The sequence below is a fragment of the Zingiber officinale genome, chromosome 5A (assembly GCF_018446385.1).
Source record: "Zingiber officinale cultivar Zhangliang chromosome 5A, Zo_v1.1, whole genome shotgun sequence".
NCBI lineage: Eukaryota > Viridiplantae > Streptophyta > Magnoliopsida > Zingiberales > Zingiberaceae > Zingiber > Zingiber officinale.
Window position 1 is genome coordinate 146398111 of NC_055994.1, and position 13521 is coordinate 146411631.

Here is a 13521-nt window from a genome sequence, read left to right on the forward strand (position 1 = left end):
CTACAAGCTGTTACTGCAAGGGCAGGGATTGTTCTCTTTAGACGACACCCTTCTGACCCATCCTAAAATCACAAGATTTGTGTCCCAATCCGTAAGCTCACTGGAAGAGTTCTTTCAAGCCAAGTCTATAATCAAGATGAGAAATTTAAAAGAAGGTGGAGAGGAAGTGAGGAAGAATTATAAGAAGATTAATTGAACAATTGAATTATTATTATTATTTATATTATTGATGATTAGAAATCCAAGTAAGTGTTTGGATTTGGTTTATGGTGAAGTGCTGCTTGAACTTTAATTTATATATTATATTTGTTTCTATTTTAGTGGAAGAATTAAGTGAAATTGAAAGGAAAATGATTATGGTTTGATATATTTAAATTATCATTCAAACTTGTTTTATTAAATTCCATAATATAAGATTGTTCGTTATTTTTTTATTTATTATATTGATAAAAATTTTATTAATTAACATGATTCATAAATTTTATTAATGAATATTATTTACTAACTTTATTTGTAAATAATATTCAAGAATAATTCGCCATCCCTATTCATAAATATCAACGTCTTTTTTTAATTTTCTCTCCTCCGGTGCAGAAATTCGCCCAAACCCTTTTATTAATAGTATTATACCCTTTTTGATAATTTTATTAATAAAAAGATCTTATAATACCAAATACATCAATATCTTAAGTTGATTGTAATAAGTTCACCCAAACATTTTAACAACTTATTTTTAAAATAAGATCTAATAATTTATAAGCTCCTAAAATAACTTATAAGTTGTATGAATTTATAAATTATTTTTAATTACATTGTTGATGAACTTTTACCGTCCTAATCAAAGATAAAATTGTGGTTTGAAATTTACTCGGGTCTAATCCAACACAATTAATACTGCGAGGCGCAGTTGTCTAGCCTTTCGTCTTCTCTTCGTCCACCACGTGACGGTCGCATAAAACTTCGCGTAGTAAAGAGCCAACAACACTCCCTTTCATGATCAGTCAGTCTCCTCTACAACTTTACCCTTCTCCCGCTTCTCTTCTCCTAGGGTTCCATTCTACCCGTCTCCGGTCTCCACTCCCCAGTTCCCTCGAGCTCTCACCCGATCCTCCCATGCTGATCTCCCGCTTCAGCCTCCGGTAAACCCGTAGCCCCATTCGGAGTGTAGCTGGCTTGCTTTGGGCCCTCGTTGCTGTTTGTTTCCTCATTTCTTTGGTCTTTGGGTTGCTGTTAGCTGAGTGTGCTTGGAGGACGCTGAGGGAAGATGTCTTCATCGGAAAGGGTGCCGGAGGATCAGCCGGCGCCCAGACGGATGCTTCGGGCGCTGACGATGGGTAGTCTCGGGGAGTCCAACTTCGACAGCGAGGCCGTGCCTTCATCCCTCATCGAGATCGCTCCCATTCTTCGAGTCGCCAACGAAGTCGAGTTACAGAGCCCTCGTGTTGCTTATCTCTGTGAGTTATTTTCTTGCTCGCCTCTTGGCTCAACGAAATCTAGTTACAGAACCGGCGTGTTGCTTATCTCTGTGAGTTATTTTCTTGCTCGTCCCTTGGCTCAACGATGTCGAATTACATAACTCGCTTGTTGCTTATCTCTGTGGGTTACTTTCTTGCTCGCCTCTTGGCTGCTAGGTGCCAAGTCTTGATATTGGGTTATTTTTGTAGCGTTGCTAATCATTTGTATGTTTGTTTGCCTCTATGGGTGGCTGAACTTTTTGCCTTTTTCTATCTATTTGTTTTTGTTTTACTTGCTATTATCTGGTTTAGGATCATGGCCAGTGCCAATCTAAGCTATTTTTTACTTACATTTTACAAAGTGTTTAAAAATAAATTTCAGTTCCACTGCATTCAGATAATTCCAATAAAAATTTTGAAATAATTTTTATTGGGCGATCCCCTCTAATATTTCTCTCAATCTAACAAGTTCCACCTAAGATTTATATTTTAGGGACACTCATAACCTACAAGTGTCTAAAAAAATACACATTTGCTAAACATGTGGCTTGTTTGAAGGGAAATTTGAAATGGAAGACTGGTGCTGGGAAAAAAAATGTAGGTACACATTTTTGTTAAAAGTGAATGTTCCTGTCTAAAAATCTCACCACGATGACGCGGTGGTAGAGATACACCTCGGCATAAAGAACGATGATGTTGAGGCCTTCTCCTAGATTCCTTCCCGTAGCGTGGTGATTCCTGTGACGAGTAACAAATATCAAAGAACTCGCCGGGGGTTTCCTCAGCGAAGCCACTCCGATTTCTAAGTCAGCATGGTGTTCCGATAGTAGAGGGAAAAAGTATAATATGAGAGGTCAAGTTAGAGAGTTCGAGCTCCCCCTACCATCACCTAATGTAAGGAGAGAAGACCTCATTAATATTGCTTTAATACCTCATAAAGGGTGCCATTTGTAACCGCTATATCCTTTAAAGTTAGTAACCGCCGCATACCGGAAGCTCAGGAGGTTCGAATGTTGACAACTCGGCGAGTTGGGAGGTTGGTGAGTTGGCAACTTGGGAGATCAGGAATTTGGTTGGATCGGCTCGACCAGTCGGAGATTTGATACACCACATGGAGGCTATGTTGACTGAGTCCTAGAGCGGTCCCTATATTGACCGAACCTTGACCTTGCCACATAACTTCCTTGTTGATCGGGTGAAAGACCTACCACGCTGATCCTTACTTACCTCTACATCACAAGCATCCCCTTCAAATCTAATCGAAGGAGGGTGTAGGCTAACTGACTGGACAAACATTATGGTGTGAAGACAATGAATCGAAGCATATCAAGGCTTAGGAGAGAAACCAATCCATGACTGAGTCCTAGTCGGGGGAATAAGTGACAACTCTGTCCCCGATTGAGGCATTGTTCAATTCACGATTGTCTAAGTCGGAGTCGGGAGAAAATAGATTGATCTGCGACTATATTCGAGTCAGAATAGCTCGATCTGCAATGTTCAAGTCGGGGGAGAATAATAAGCTCGATTTCAAAACTTCTGAGTACCCGTAGCGTTGGAGAGAGAATAGCTCGATCCGCAATTATATCCCAGTTAGAGAGAATAGTGAGGAATAACTCCTGAGTACTTGTGGAGTCGGAGAGAGAATAGCTCGATCCTCGACTATGCCCGAGTCGGGAGACAATAATAAGGTCGATCTCACCACTCTTGAGTACCCGTGAAGGCGAAGCGAGAATAACTCGATTCGCGATTATATCCGAGTCGGGAGAGAATAATAAGGTCGATCTCATGACTCTCGAGTAGTTGTGGAGTCAGAGAAAGAATAGCTTGATCCGCAACTATATCTGAGTCGGGAGAGAATAGTCAGCTTGGTCTCACGACTCTCGAGTACTCGTGGAGTCGGAGAGAGAATAACTCGATCCACAACCATATTCGAGTTGGGAAAGAATAGTAAACTTAGTCTCACGACTCCGGAGTACTCGTGAGTCAGAGAGAGAATAGGTTGATTTGCGATTGTGTCTGAGTTGGGAGAGAATAGGTCGATTCGCGACTATGTTAAAGTCAGAGAAAAATAGTTTGATCTCACGACTCTCGAGTACTCGAGGAGTCAGAGAGAATATAACTCGATGAATATGACGATGGATGCCTCGATCCGAGATGGAGTGACTTGGAGTTCGTGGGAGCACGCATAGACTCGTCGTATAACCCGAGTGCCTTCGATTTTGTGAGAGCACACATTGCCTCGGTGTATGATCCCAATGTCTTCGGTTTCGTGGGAGCATGCATAGACTCGGTGTATGTCCCGAGTGACTTGATTGGCAGCTGTAGTGGAGTACTTGATGTGAAGTTTTGAGGTGACCTCACTACTGTCTGGAGATAATTCCTCCATCGCTTGACTCCTGAGTACCAATAGAGTCGGGGAGAATATGACTCAATCCACGGCTATATCCGAGTTGTAAGAGAATAGGTCGGTCTCATGACTCTTTAAGTATTCGTGGAGTCAGAGAGAATGACTCGATCCACGACTATGTCCGAGTTGGGAAAGAAATAGCTTGATTCGTGACTATGTCTGAGTTGGGAGAGAATAAGTTGATCTTGGACTATGTCCAAGTCGGGAGCGAATAATAAGCTCGATCTCACGATTCCCGAGTATCGGTGGAGTTGGAGAGAGAATAACTCGATTCACAACTATGGCCGAGTTGAGAGAGAAGTAATTCGATCTCATGACTCTCGAGTATCTGTGTAGTCAGAGAGAGAATAATAAGCTCGATCTCATGACTCTTGAGTACCCGTCGAGTCGGAGAGAGAATGACTCAATTTACAACCATGTCCAAGTTGGGAAAGAAATAATTCAATCTCACGACTCCTGAGTATATGTGGAGTTTGAGAGAAAATAATAAGCTCAATCTCACAACTACTTGTCGAGTCGGAGAGAGAATGACTCGATCCACGACTATGTCTGAGTCAAGAGAGAAGTAGCTCGATTTGCGACTATGTCGAAGTCGGGAGAGATTAATAAGCTTGATTTCACGACTCCCGAGTACCTGTGGAATCGGAGAAAGAATAACTCGATCCATGAGCGTCCAAGTCAAAAGAGAAATAACTTGATCTCACAACTCCCTAGTACCTATGGAGTCGAAGAGAAAATAATAAGCTCAATCTTATGATTCTCGAGTATTTGTTTAGTCGCAGAGAGAATAACTCCATTAGGGACAAAAATAGCTTGATCCTAGACTATCTCCGAGTCGGGACAAAATAATAAGTTCGATCTCACGATTCTCGAGTACCCATGGAGTCGGAGAGAGAATGATTCGATCCACGACTATATCCGAGTCGGGAGAGAAATAACTCGATCTGCGTCTATGTTACAGTCGTCAGAGAATAGGTCGATCCGACTATGTCTGAGTCGGGAGAAAAATAGCTCGATCTCATGATTATGTTCGAGTCGGGAGAGAATAGGTTGATCCACGATTATGTCCGAGTTGGGAGAGATAACTCAATCTCATGACTCTCGAGTACTTATGGAGTCGGAGAGAGAATAATAAGTTCAATCTCATGATTCCCGAGTACTAATGGAGTCGGAGAGCAAAATGACTCGATCCACGATTATATCTGAGTCGGGAAAGAAATGTCGATGGATGCCTTGTTCCGAGACCAAAGGGTTTTTTTAGAAGTACATGAGAATTTCTAGAGGCACTTCAAGAAAATAAACAATGTTTATCATTTAGGAAAGAATCAATAAATGGATTATAAACAGATACTATGAGGATTAGTAAGTGACTGACTTATAAAAATGAGTTATAAGAAGTTCCTAAGAGAAAAATCCTTGTAAAACTGTGCAGGGTCCATCTTTAGACATAATTAATGCAGTATATTAACGAACAACCTTGAATTTTGCTGTAAATGCATTTCCGATAGATGTAAATAAATTTCCGATAGCATTCGATAGAGGGTCATAGAAGTCGAGATGCGAGATTATTGTTGAAAATATATAACCTCCATATGACCATTGCAGAAATAGAATAAGCAGGAGGGAAACCTAAACCAAGTGGAAATAGAGGTTATAATATCTTTGAAATAGTTAAACATAGAAGTCACTCGGTAATCACAATTTTAAGCTCCTTAAACCATATTCTAGAAGAAAATCTCCCCCATAGTATAATCCAAATCCCTGTCTCAGCATAGGGAGCAGCATAAAGTGTTGGACCCCGTGGATGTTTTGATGTGATCAACCAAGTTGGTTAGGTTCTGCTTTTGTATTTGATCCCTGTGTCTGAGTGTGCAGGAGCCTAGGAGCGCAGGAAGTCGAGCGGAAGACGCAGCTAGCGAGAAGGACGACACGGGAAGGGAGCCGACGGGCTCGGTGCGTCCGAAGGACGAGAGAGCTGCGGAAGAGTACACCGGTGGGTGAGAAGGACGTGCGCGACGTTCGAGGGACGTTAAGCCGGGGAGGAAGGCTCCTCGAGGAGAAGGTCGGAAATTGGGTTCTATTTCGGTTGGCCGAATCACCCAAACTATCGGAGCATCGGAAGCCAACGCAATGGAGCTGGAAAAGAAGCACAAGCTGGAAAACTAGCTTGAAGGCGCCTTTATGAAGCATGAAGGCACCCTCAACATGGAGGCGCCTTCAACAGGTCAGTTTTGATCATTTGCGTTGCGGATAAAATTTATTCGTTGACCGAGCTGGAGGCGTCTTGGACCCTCGGGATAGATTTTCCAGGAGCTATATAAAGGCCCATGGAGCTAGGAATTATTTATTCAACTCTGCATTAGATTTCCTAGCAACCGTTGAGCTTTCTAAGTGTGTAAAAGGCTTCTCCGCCTTCAGAGAAGGAGTTTTCTTATTGCGCTTTTCATCGCCTTGGATTAACAACTGTCTTGGTTGTAACCAAGTTAATTCCGGGTCTTCTCTATTTCTTTCTGCTTAATTGTTTTATTTTATTGTTGCTATTTTTGAGTTGAAAATCCGAGGAGGGTATAATCTTTATTTGCAGGCAATGCACCCCCCTCTTGCCGGCCTCCGCTGCACCTACATAAAGCAGCAAGGTAATGCAGAATATAAATACAAAGTATTGTAAGCTTAAGCAAATCAATGCCCCAAGCAACTGGTACAGCCAAGCCAAAATGATCCCCTAGCACGCAAGAACTTTGAGTATGGTTTTGCAAAGAAGCAACCATACATCATGATGTCTTTAGGTTAAAATTATCCAATTCCCATGATTTTTGTTTCCCTGCATAGGGATTCTCATCTCAAGTAATCCATTGATGCAGCAGCAACAATGGAAGGAGCAACGAATTGTCCCTGTTCTTAGCAATAGCAACAAAACCATGGCCAAGAAACAAAACACACGCTCACTATCCAACGAAATTACTGCCGCATGTCGATGCAGTAACAGAAAGGGTTAAAAAAGGAAATGATATGGTTTATGGAGAAAAAACCTGGACCACTCAGATGGGTGAGGAAGAGGTGGGACCAGGTAGTAGGATGCCACGCAGGAGTAGCGGCACAGGAGAAAGTCAGTGCAGACCACTAGAATCCGATGCCTCCTGCTGCCGTGATTGATGGCCATTCTAGATCCTCGGTGACGTCCAGATCCGACAGCATGGCCCATTGCATCAGGGCGCTCTTGATGGCGTGCAAATCTTCAAGGGTTAGTCGGAAAACACCCCCGATGAAGGTGGAGGCGAGAAAGCTGCAGCCGACGGGGTCCCACTTGGCGTGCTCACAGATCCAGTTAGGGTCTGGAAGGTGAAACCTATGGCGGAGAGCTCTAGGGAGGATAGGGCGAGGGAAGTGGTGATGGTTATGACCATACTCCGATAATCGTGGATGTCTTGGAAGAATTGGCCGTTGTGTCCAAATGGAGACAGTGATGAAGTAGACAATTGTGGCTGTACTTTCTTCATTTTCTAAAAGACCTTGTCATCAAATAATATCCAAGTATTATAAAGTAATCAAATGGAAATTTTGAGATTTGGAATTTTCATGAATTTTCGATTGAACAGTTGGGAAAATCATCGGAGTGATCGTTCAATGTCTTTCGCTCACATTTCCCAAATACGGTGCCAAAATGTTCTAGTTTGAAAATCTCACCACGATGACGCAACTGTAGAAATCCACCTCGGCATTAAGAACGATGACATTGAGGCCTTCTCCTAGATTCCTTGTAGCGCAGTGATGTCTGCGATGAGTAACAAACATCAAAAAGCTCGGAGGGGGGGTGGGGGGGTGGGGGCGTAAGTTAGCAAGAATGCAAGATGTTTCAATAGTAGAGGGAAATAGAAAAATACGAGAGGTCGAGTAAAAGAGTCGGAGAGAGAGCTAGACCTCCTCCTACCATCACCTTATGTAGAGAGAGATAACCTCATTCATACTACTCTAATACCTCATTAAAGGATGCCATTTGTAACTGCTGTATTCTTTAATGTTAGTAATCGCCGCATTCCGAGAGCTTGTGAGGTTCGGAGGTCGCAAGGCGGGAAATCAGTGAGTCGACAATTCGGGAGATTAGGAACTTGGTCTGATCGGTAGAGATTGTTGATAAGCCACGTGGAGGCTATGTTGACCACGTCCTGGAAAGTGCCACATAGCCCTATATTGACCGAACCTTGACCTTGCCACAGAGCTTCTTTGTTGATCGGGTCAAGGGCTCACTATCTGGATCCTTACTTACCTCCGCAACAGTGAACTTATATAAGTATTTCAACACAACAATTGAAACTACATGAGTATCTAACCAACATTCTATAGCACTTTATGCCTACTAATCTTAGAGAGTTTCATTGCTAAAATCTATCAGTAGCCAAGGCATATATAAGATATCTTGTTGACATCTCCAAATTTATTTTAAGCATAGTATAAGTTGCAAGTAGTAGGAAACTAATCCATGAACTCCTATCTATGGTACATTGTAGTGTGTTAAAATTGGATGTTTACTTGCATGTAATTTCAATAATGCAAGAAATGGACTCCTTTGAACAAAAGATTTTTGAGTTGGAGGAAGTGGAATAAATTAATGTAGAAATACATACCCTTTCTAACTTCTGTAAAAGTGCAGTCTTAAATAGACATACATCTCGTCCACTTGAAGTTGGATCCAAATGGTGAGGTTTTTCAAATGCAAAAAAAAGACCTAGTTCGTTAGAAAAAATATCATTCACGTAAGAAAATAGATGATGAAAGCTATCAATAGATGTTGAACATAGAGCAAGGTCTATGATATTTTCTCTATGAACTAGGTCGTTTGTTTGCTTTTGAAAGCTCACTGAGGTGTTCGTCAATTTAAGATTGCACTTTTACTGAGGTTAGAAAGAGTATGTATTGCAATATTAGAATTCATTTTAAGCTAAATTTTGAGCATCTTAATGAACAATGATTTTTTCCATTTCATAAGTTATTACTTCTGAACATATTTAACCTTGCAAATATTTATGTTTATTTGTTTAATCATTTGTACGAAGTTGAATTTAATATAGTTTATTTATATAAGAATTTTAACTTTGCATATTGTTGTATTCTTATTTGAAGTTTATGGTTTTCGAATAAGAAATTTGATAGTAATTGTTTAGATTGACACTGACCATGATTGTAAACTGATAGGTTTTTTATTTGAAGTTTATGGTTTTCAAATAAGAAACTTGTTAGTAACAGCTTAGATTAACACTGTGCCATGATCGTAAATTAGACAGGTTTCTTATTTGAAGGTTATAGTTTTCAAATAAGAAACCTGATAGTAATAGCTTAGGTTAGCACTGACCATGATCGTAAACCAAACAGGTTTGTTATTTGAAATTTGTGGTTTTCAAATAAGAAATCCGATAGTAAACACTTAGGTTGGCATTTGTTATGATCGGAAACCAGACACGTTTGTTATTTGAAATTTATGGTTTTCAAATAAGAAACTTGTTAGTAACAGCTTAGATTAACACTGTGCCATGATCGTAAATTAGACAGGTTTCTTATTTGAAGGTTATAGTTTTCAAATAAGAAACCTGATAGTAATAGCTTAGGTTAGCACTGACCATGATCGTAAACCAAACAGGTTTGTTATTTGAAATTTGCGGTTTTCAAATAAGAAATCCGACAGTAACAACTTAGATTGGCATTGGTTATGATCGTAAACCAGACACGTTTGTTATTTGAAGTTTATGGTTTTCAAATAGAAAACCTGATAGTAACAACTTGGATCGACACCAGTCATGATCGTAAATTAGATGGGTTTGTTATTTAAGGTTTATGGTTTTCAAATAAGAAACCTGATAGTAACAACTTAGATTGGCACTGACTATGATCATAAACTAGACAAGTTTCTTATTTTGAAGTTTGTGGTTTTGACATAAACAATCAGCACTACAAATAAACACAACATAAAAAAAAATGATAATCCCAGTTAGCCTCATTGACTATCCTTGGAGGTGATCGGCCCGACCTCACGGAAGTTTCGCATCGGCCATCAGGGTAAATCGGAAAGTGCACGCGACCCAACCTAGAAGTCCAACATCCTTAGTTACGTCCCCATTTGAAGGAAAAATTCCTACAAATACATCGTAGTTGGGGTTCAAACCGTGGGTGCCTGGGTGATAACCTGGATGTCCTACCGCGACACCATGACCCCGGGGACAAATAAACACAACATGAAAGAAAGGGAGAAGGATTGGAAAATATTTGATCTCTTAGTCGACAACAATTGCATGAGATTGTGTTCCATGTAAAAATAGCTCATTTGCATGTCATCATTGACATCAATAACAGTTTATATATATGATCTCGTCTGAAAGCTGAGAAGACGGAACGACCGGAATGATGTGGCTTGAATGTTGACCAAGTCGCTATGACCCGGAGGGGGAGGGTATGATGAGCTGTCTTCTATGTTGACCAAGTCGTCAGAAAGTCTTTGGTCAATGCTACATGTAGACAGCGATCGGGTTGCCGACACCCAGATGCTCGAGGCGGATCCCATGAATATATAAGGAGCAGGACAATAGCAAAATAATGAAATGAATAAAGAGTGAATATGGTGCACCTAGATGCTCGAGGCGGATCCCGGGGGCGCCCTCTAGTAGACCAGTGAGCTGGTCGTGATGCTGATCTAGTCGTCATGACTCTAGATGAATGTGTGCCGGATGAGGAGCTGGATCTGACGGCACGGAGCCGGACGGGGCATGAATCTGGAAGGCGGCACTGCACGCATGCTGAAATATGATAGCGACACACAAGCCGAGATGTGACGATGCACGTGCTGGAACACGACACACAGGCCGGATGACGCGAAGACTGGAATGCTACAACAACACGAAGGTCGAAACACAATATCGGCTCGAAGGCGGGAACACCATATTGGTTCGAAGGCCGGAACACAATAGCGAGATGCATGGTTGCAGCGACTCGGAGGAGGTTGGATCACATCAAAAACATATGCTAATGCGGATCGGGAGCTGGATCTACGGTGAAAGCGTGTGGCAGCGCGGATCGAAGGATGACAATAGCTATGGGTGTCGGAAAGGAGGTCACCGGCTGCGGCGTGGAGGTGGCAACTGCTGGTGGCTGCAGCCACTAGTGGCGTCACGAAGGTGGCAGCTGGCGGCGACGGCGAAAGGGGCTATCGATGGTGGACTACGCCAAAGGCGGCCAGCTGATCGTGCGTGAGAGGCTACCAGTGTTCGACGGCTATTGGTGGCGGTGCCGAGGCAGCGAGAGCAAGATGATTGCTGCGTGAGGAAGAAAAGAAGGGGAGCGGCGATCGGCGTCGGCGAGGAGGCGAGCATGAGAGGCCACGACAACGGAGAAGTGGTGGAGGAGGTGTGCCCCTTTGTCGGCGGCGACAGTGTCGGCGTCGCTAGCCATCCTTGTGTGTGAGCGTAAGGTGGCGGCGGCGTTGGTGTGAGAGGCAACGACAGCGGTGTCAACACGAAAAACCCTCCCCCTGTGAACAGTGCCCCCCACATCTCAAAAGCCCTAGCCCTCCAAATGTGTAATGACCAACTTGCCCTTCTCCTCCACGTGTCATCATCTCATCACCGTATCAATATACAAGGATTTAACAGTATATACTGGCATAATTTAATATATTCCTCTTCCTCTAATTAATTTTTTTTCCTAAAGGAGTCCATTTCTTGCATTATTAAAATTACATGCCAGTAAACATCCAAATTTAACACGCTACACTGTACCATGGCTATTAGGTTAGTAAATAGGAGTTTATGGGTTAGTTTCCTATTACTTACAACTTATACTATGCTTAAAATAAATTTGAAGATGTCAACAAGATCTCCTATATTTGGCTTGGTTGCTTATATATTTTAGCAACGAAACTCCAAGAGATTAGTAGGCCATGAAGTGCTATGGAATGTTGGTTAGATACTCATGTAGTTTCAATTGACGTGTTGAAGTACTTATATAAGTTCACTTTTAACAAAAATGTGTACCTTTTTTTTGCACCATACCCTTCCATTTCATTTTACCTTTTTTTTGCACCATACCCTTCCATTTCAAATTTCTCGTCAATCAAATCAGCCACATGTTTAGGCAAAAGTGTTTTTTTGGATACTTGTGTGTTATGAGTGTCCCTAAAATATAAATTTTAGGCGGAACTTATTAGTGAGTGGGATGTTAGAGGGGGGATAATCCAATCAAAATTATTTTTTTATCAGAAATATGTAAATGCAGCGGAATTGAAATTTATTTTTGAGCACTTTGAAAAATGAAACAGAAATAAATTTTAAGATCTTCGATAAATGCAATGGAAATAAGATGATTTCAATATGTAAAGGATACGTTTGAGAAGAATATATTGCCAAAATGATTAACAAAATTTCAGCACAATGGAAATACTAAATTAAAAGATTTGTGCAAAGAATAAAAATCTAGTGCAATAAGAAAAAGAAAATAAATTCAAGCATTTATGTGGTTTGTAATACCTAGGTCCTACACCATAGCCAATGAACTCTCAAGGTGAGTGACTCTTTGAAAATCTATTATTTTTTGAAAATCTTTCGAAGATGAAGAAATCTTTTAAAAAATCTATTACAACATAATGAATATATGAAAGAAATAAGATGGGAATTTTAAGCTCAAAACTAGAACAAGAAAAGCAATAAAAATAATTAATCGAAATATTGCAAAAGCTGAAAGAACTTCAATGAAGCATCGAATCTTGCTATAGGTGGAGCACTTGGAACTTCAAAAGACACATTTAAGATATTTTGAGCATGTACTTAGGCATACAATAAATGTCCTAGTTAGATGATGTGAGGTTATGACAAATATACACATTACTAGAGGAAGAGGGTGATCAAAGAAGATTTGGTTAGTAATAATAAAACAGATAAAATAACATAGGCGGATCCATATAATTGACCCCACTTAGTGGGATAAAAGTTTGGTTGTTATTATTGCATGCAGTGATTATTCTTCCCTTCCAGATTGTAGTGCATTTCATATCTATTACTATTTGTTGCATTAAACTCATTGTTCAATGAGTGAAGCTTAAATTGATATTTTTGTACTTGTGGATATCTATTACTATTTGTTGCATTAAACTCATTGTTCAATGAGTGAAGCTTAAATTGATATTTTTGTACTTGTGGTTACTATGTTGAAAGCTATCAATTAGATGTTGAACATAGAACAAGTAAGAAAATTTACTATGTTAAAACCACTTCAGTATGTAAGATGGTTGTTTGGTAGAAAATTTGTGGGTGCAACGTCTCCACAGGACTGTAATTAAACAATGCTCAATGCATGCAGGGAGTACTCTCGCCTTGTTGAATCCTTTCCTTATTTACTTTGCATATATGATTCTTAAATTGCTGAGTGTTATGTAGTGTTGTTTATTTTACTTTATGCACCTTGTCAATGTACTTGTTGATACCTTAACTATAATTGGATATGTGATTGATATTTTCTCTGTTGAACTAGGTCGTTTTTTTGCTTTTGAGAAAGCTCATCGTTTAGATCCGACTTCGAGTGGGCGAGGTGTTCGTCAATTTAAGACTGCACTTTTACAGAGGTTAGAAAGGGTATGTATTTCTATACTAGAGTTCACTTTAAGTTAAATTTTGAGTATCTTAA

General features: G+C 40.6%; 1 protein-coding gene across 3 annotated transcripts in view; it reads left to right on the forward strand.

Annotated features, from left to right (window-relative positions):
* The first annotated feature begins 977 nt into the window (after positions 1–977).
* The window catches only part of LOC121982281 (callose synthase 3-like), a 109220-nt gene continuing 96676 nt past the window's right edge, over positions 978–13521 (forward strand). For all 3 annotated transcript variants that reach the window (XM_042535266.1, XM_042535267.1, XM_042535268.1), the window contains exons 1-3: positions 978–1139; positions 1235–1454; positions 13369–13469. In XM_042535266.1, coding sequence (XP_042391200.1) covers positions 1265–1454; positions 13369–13469 — 291 coding nt within the window. In that variant the 5' untranslated portion in view covers positions 978–1139; positions 1235–1264. The remainder of the gene's footprint in view (positions 1140–1234; positions 1455–13368; positions 13470–13521) is intronic.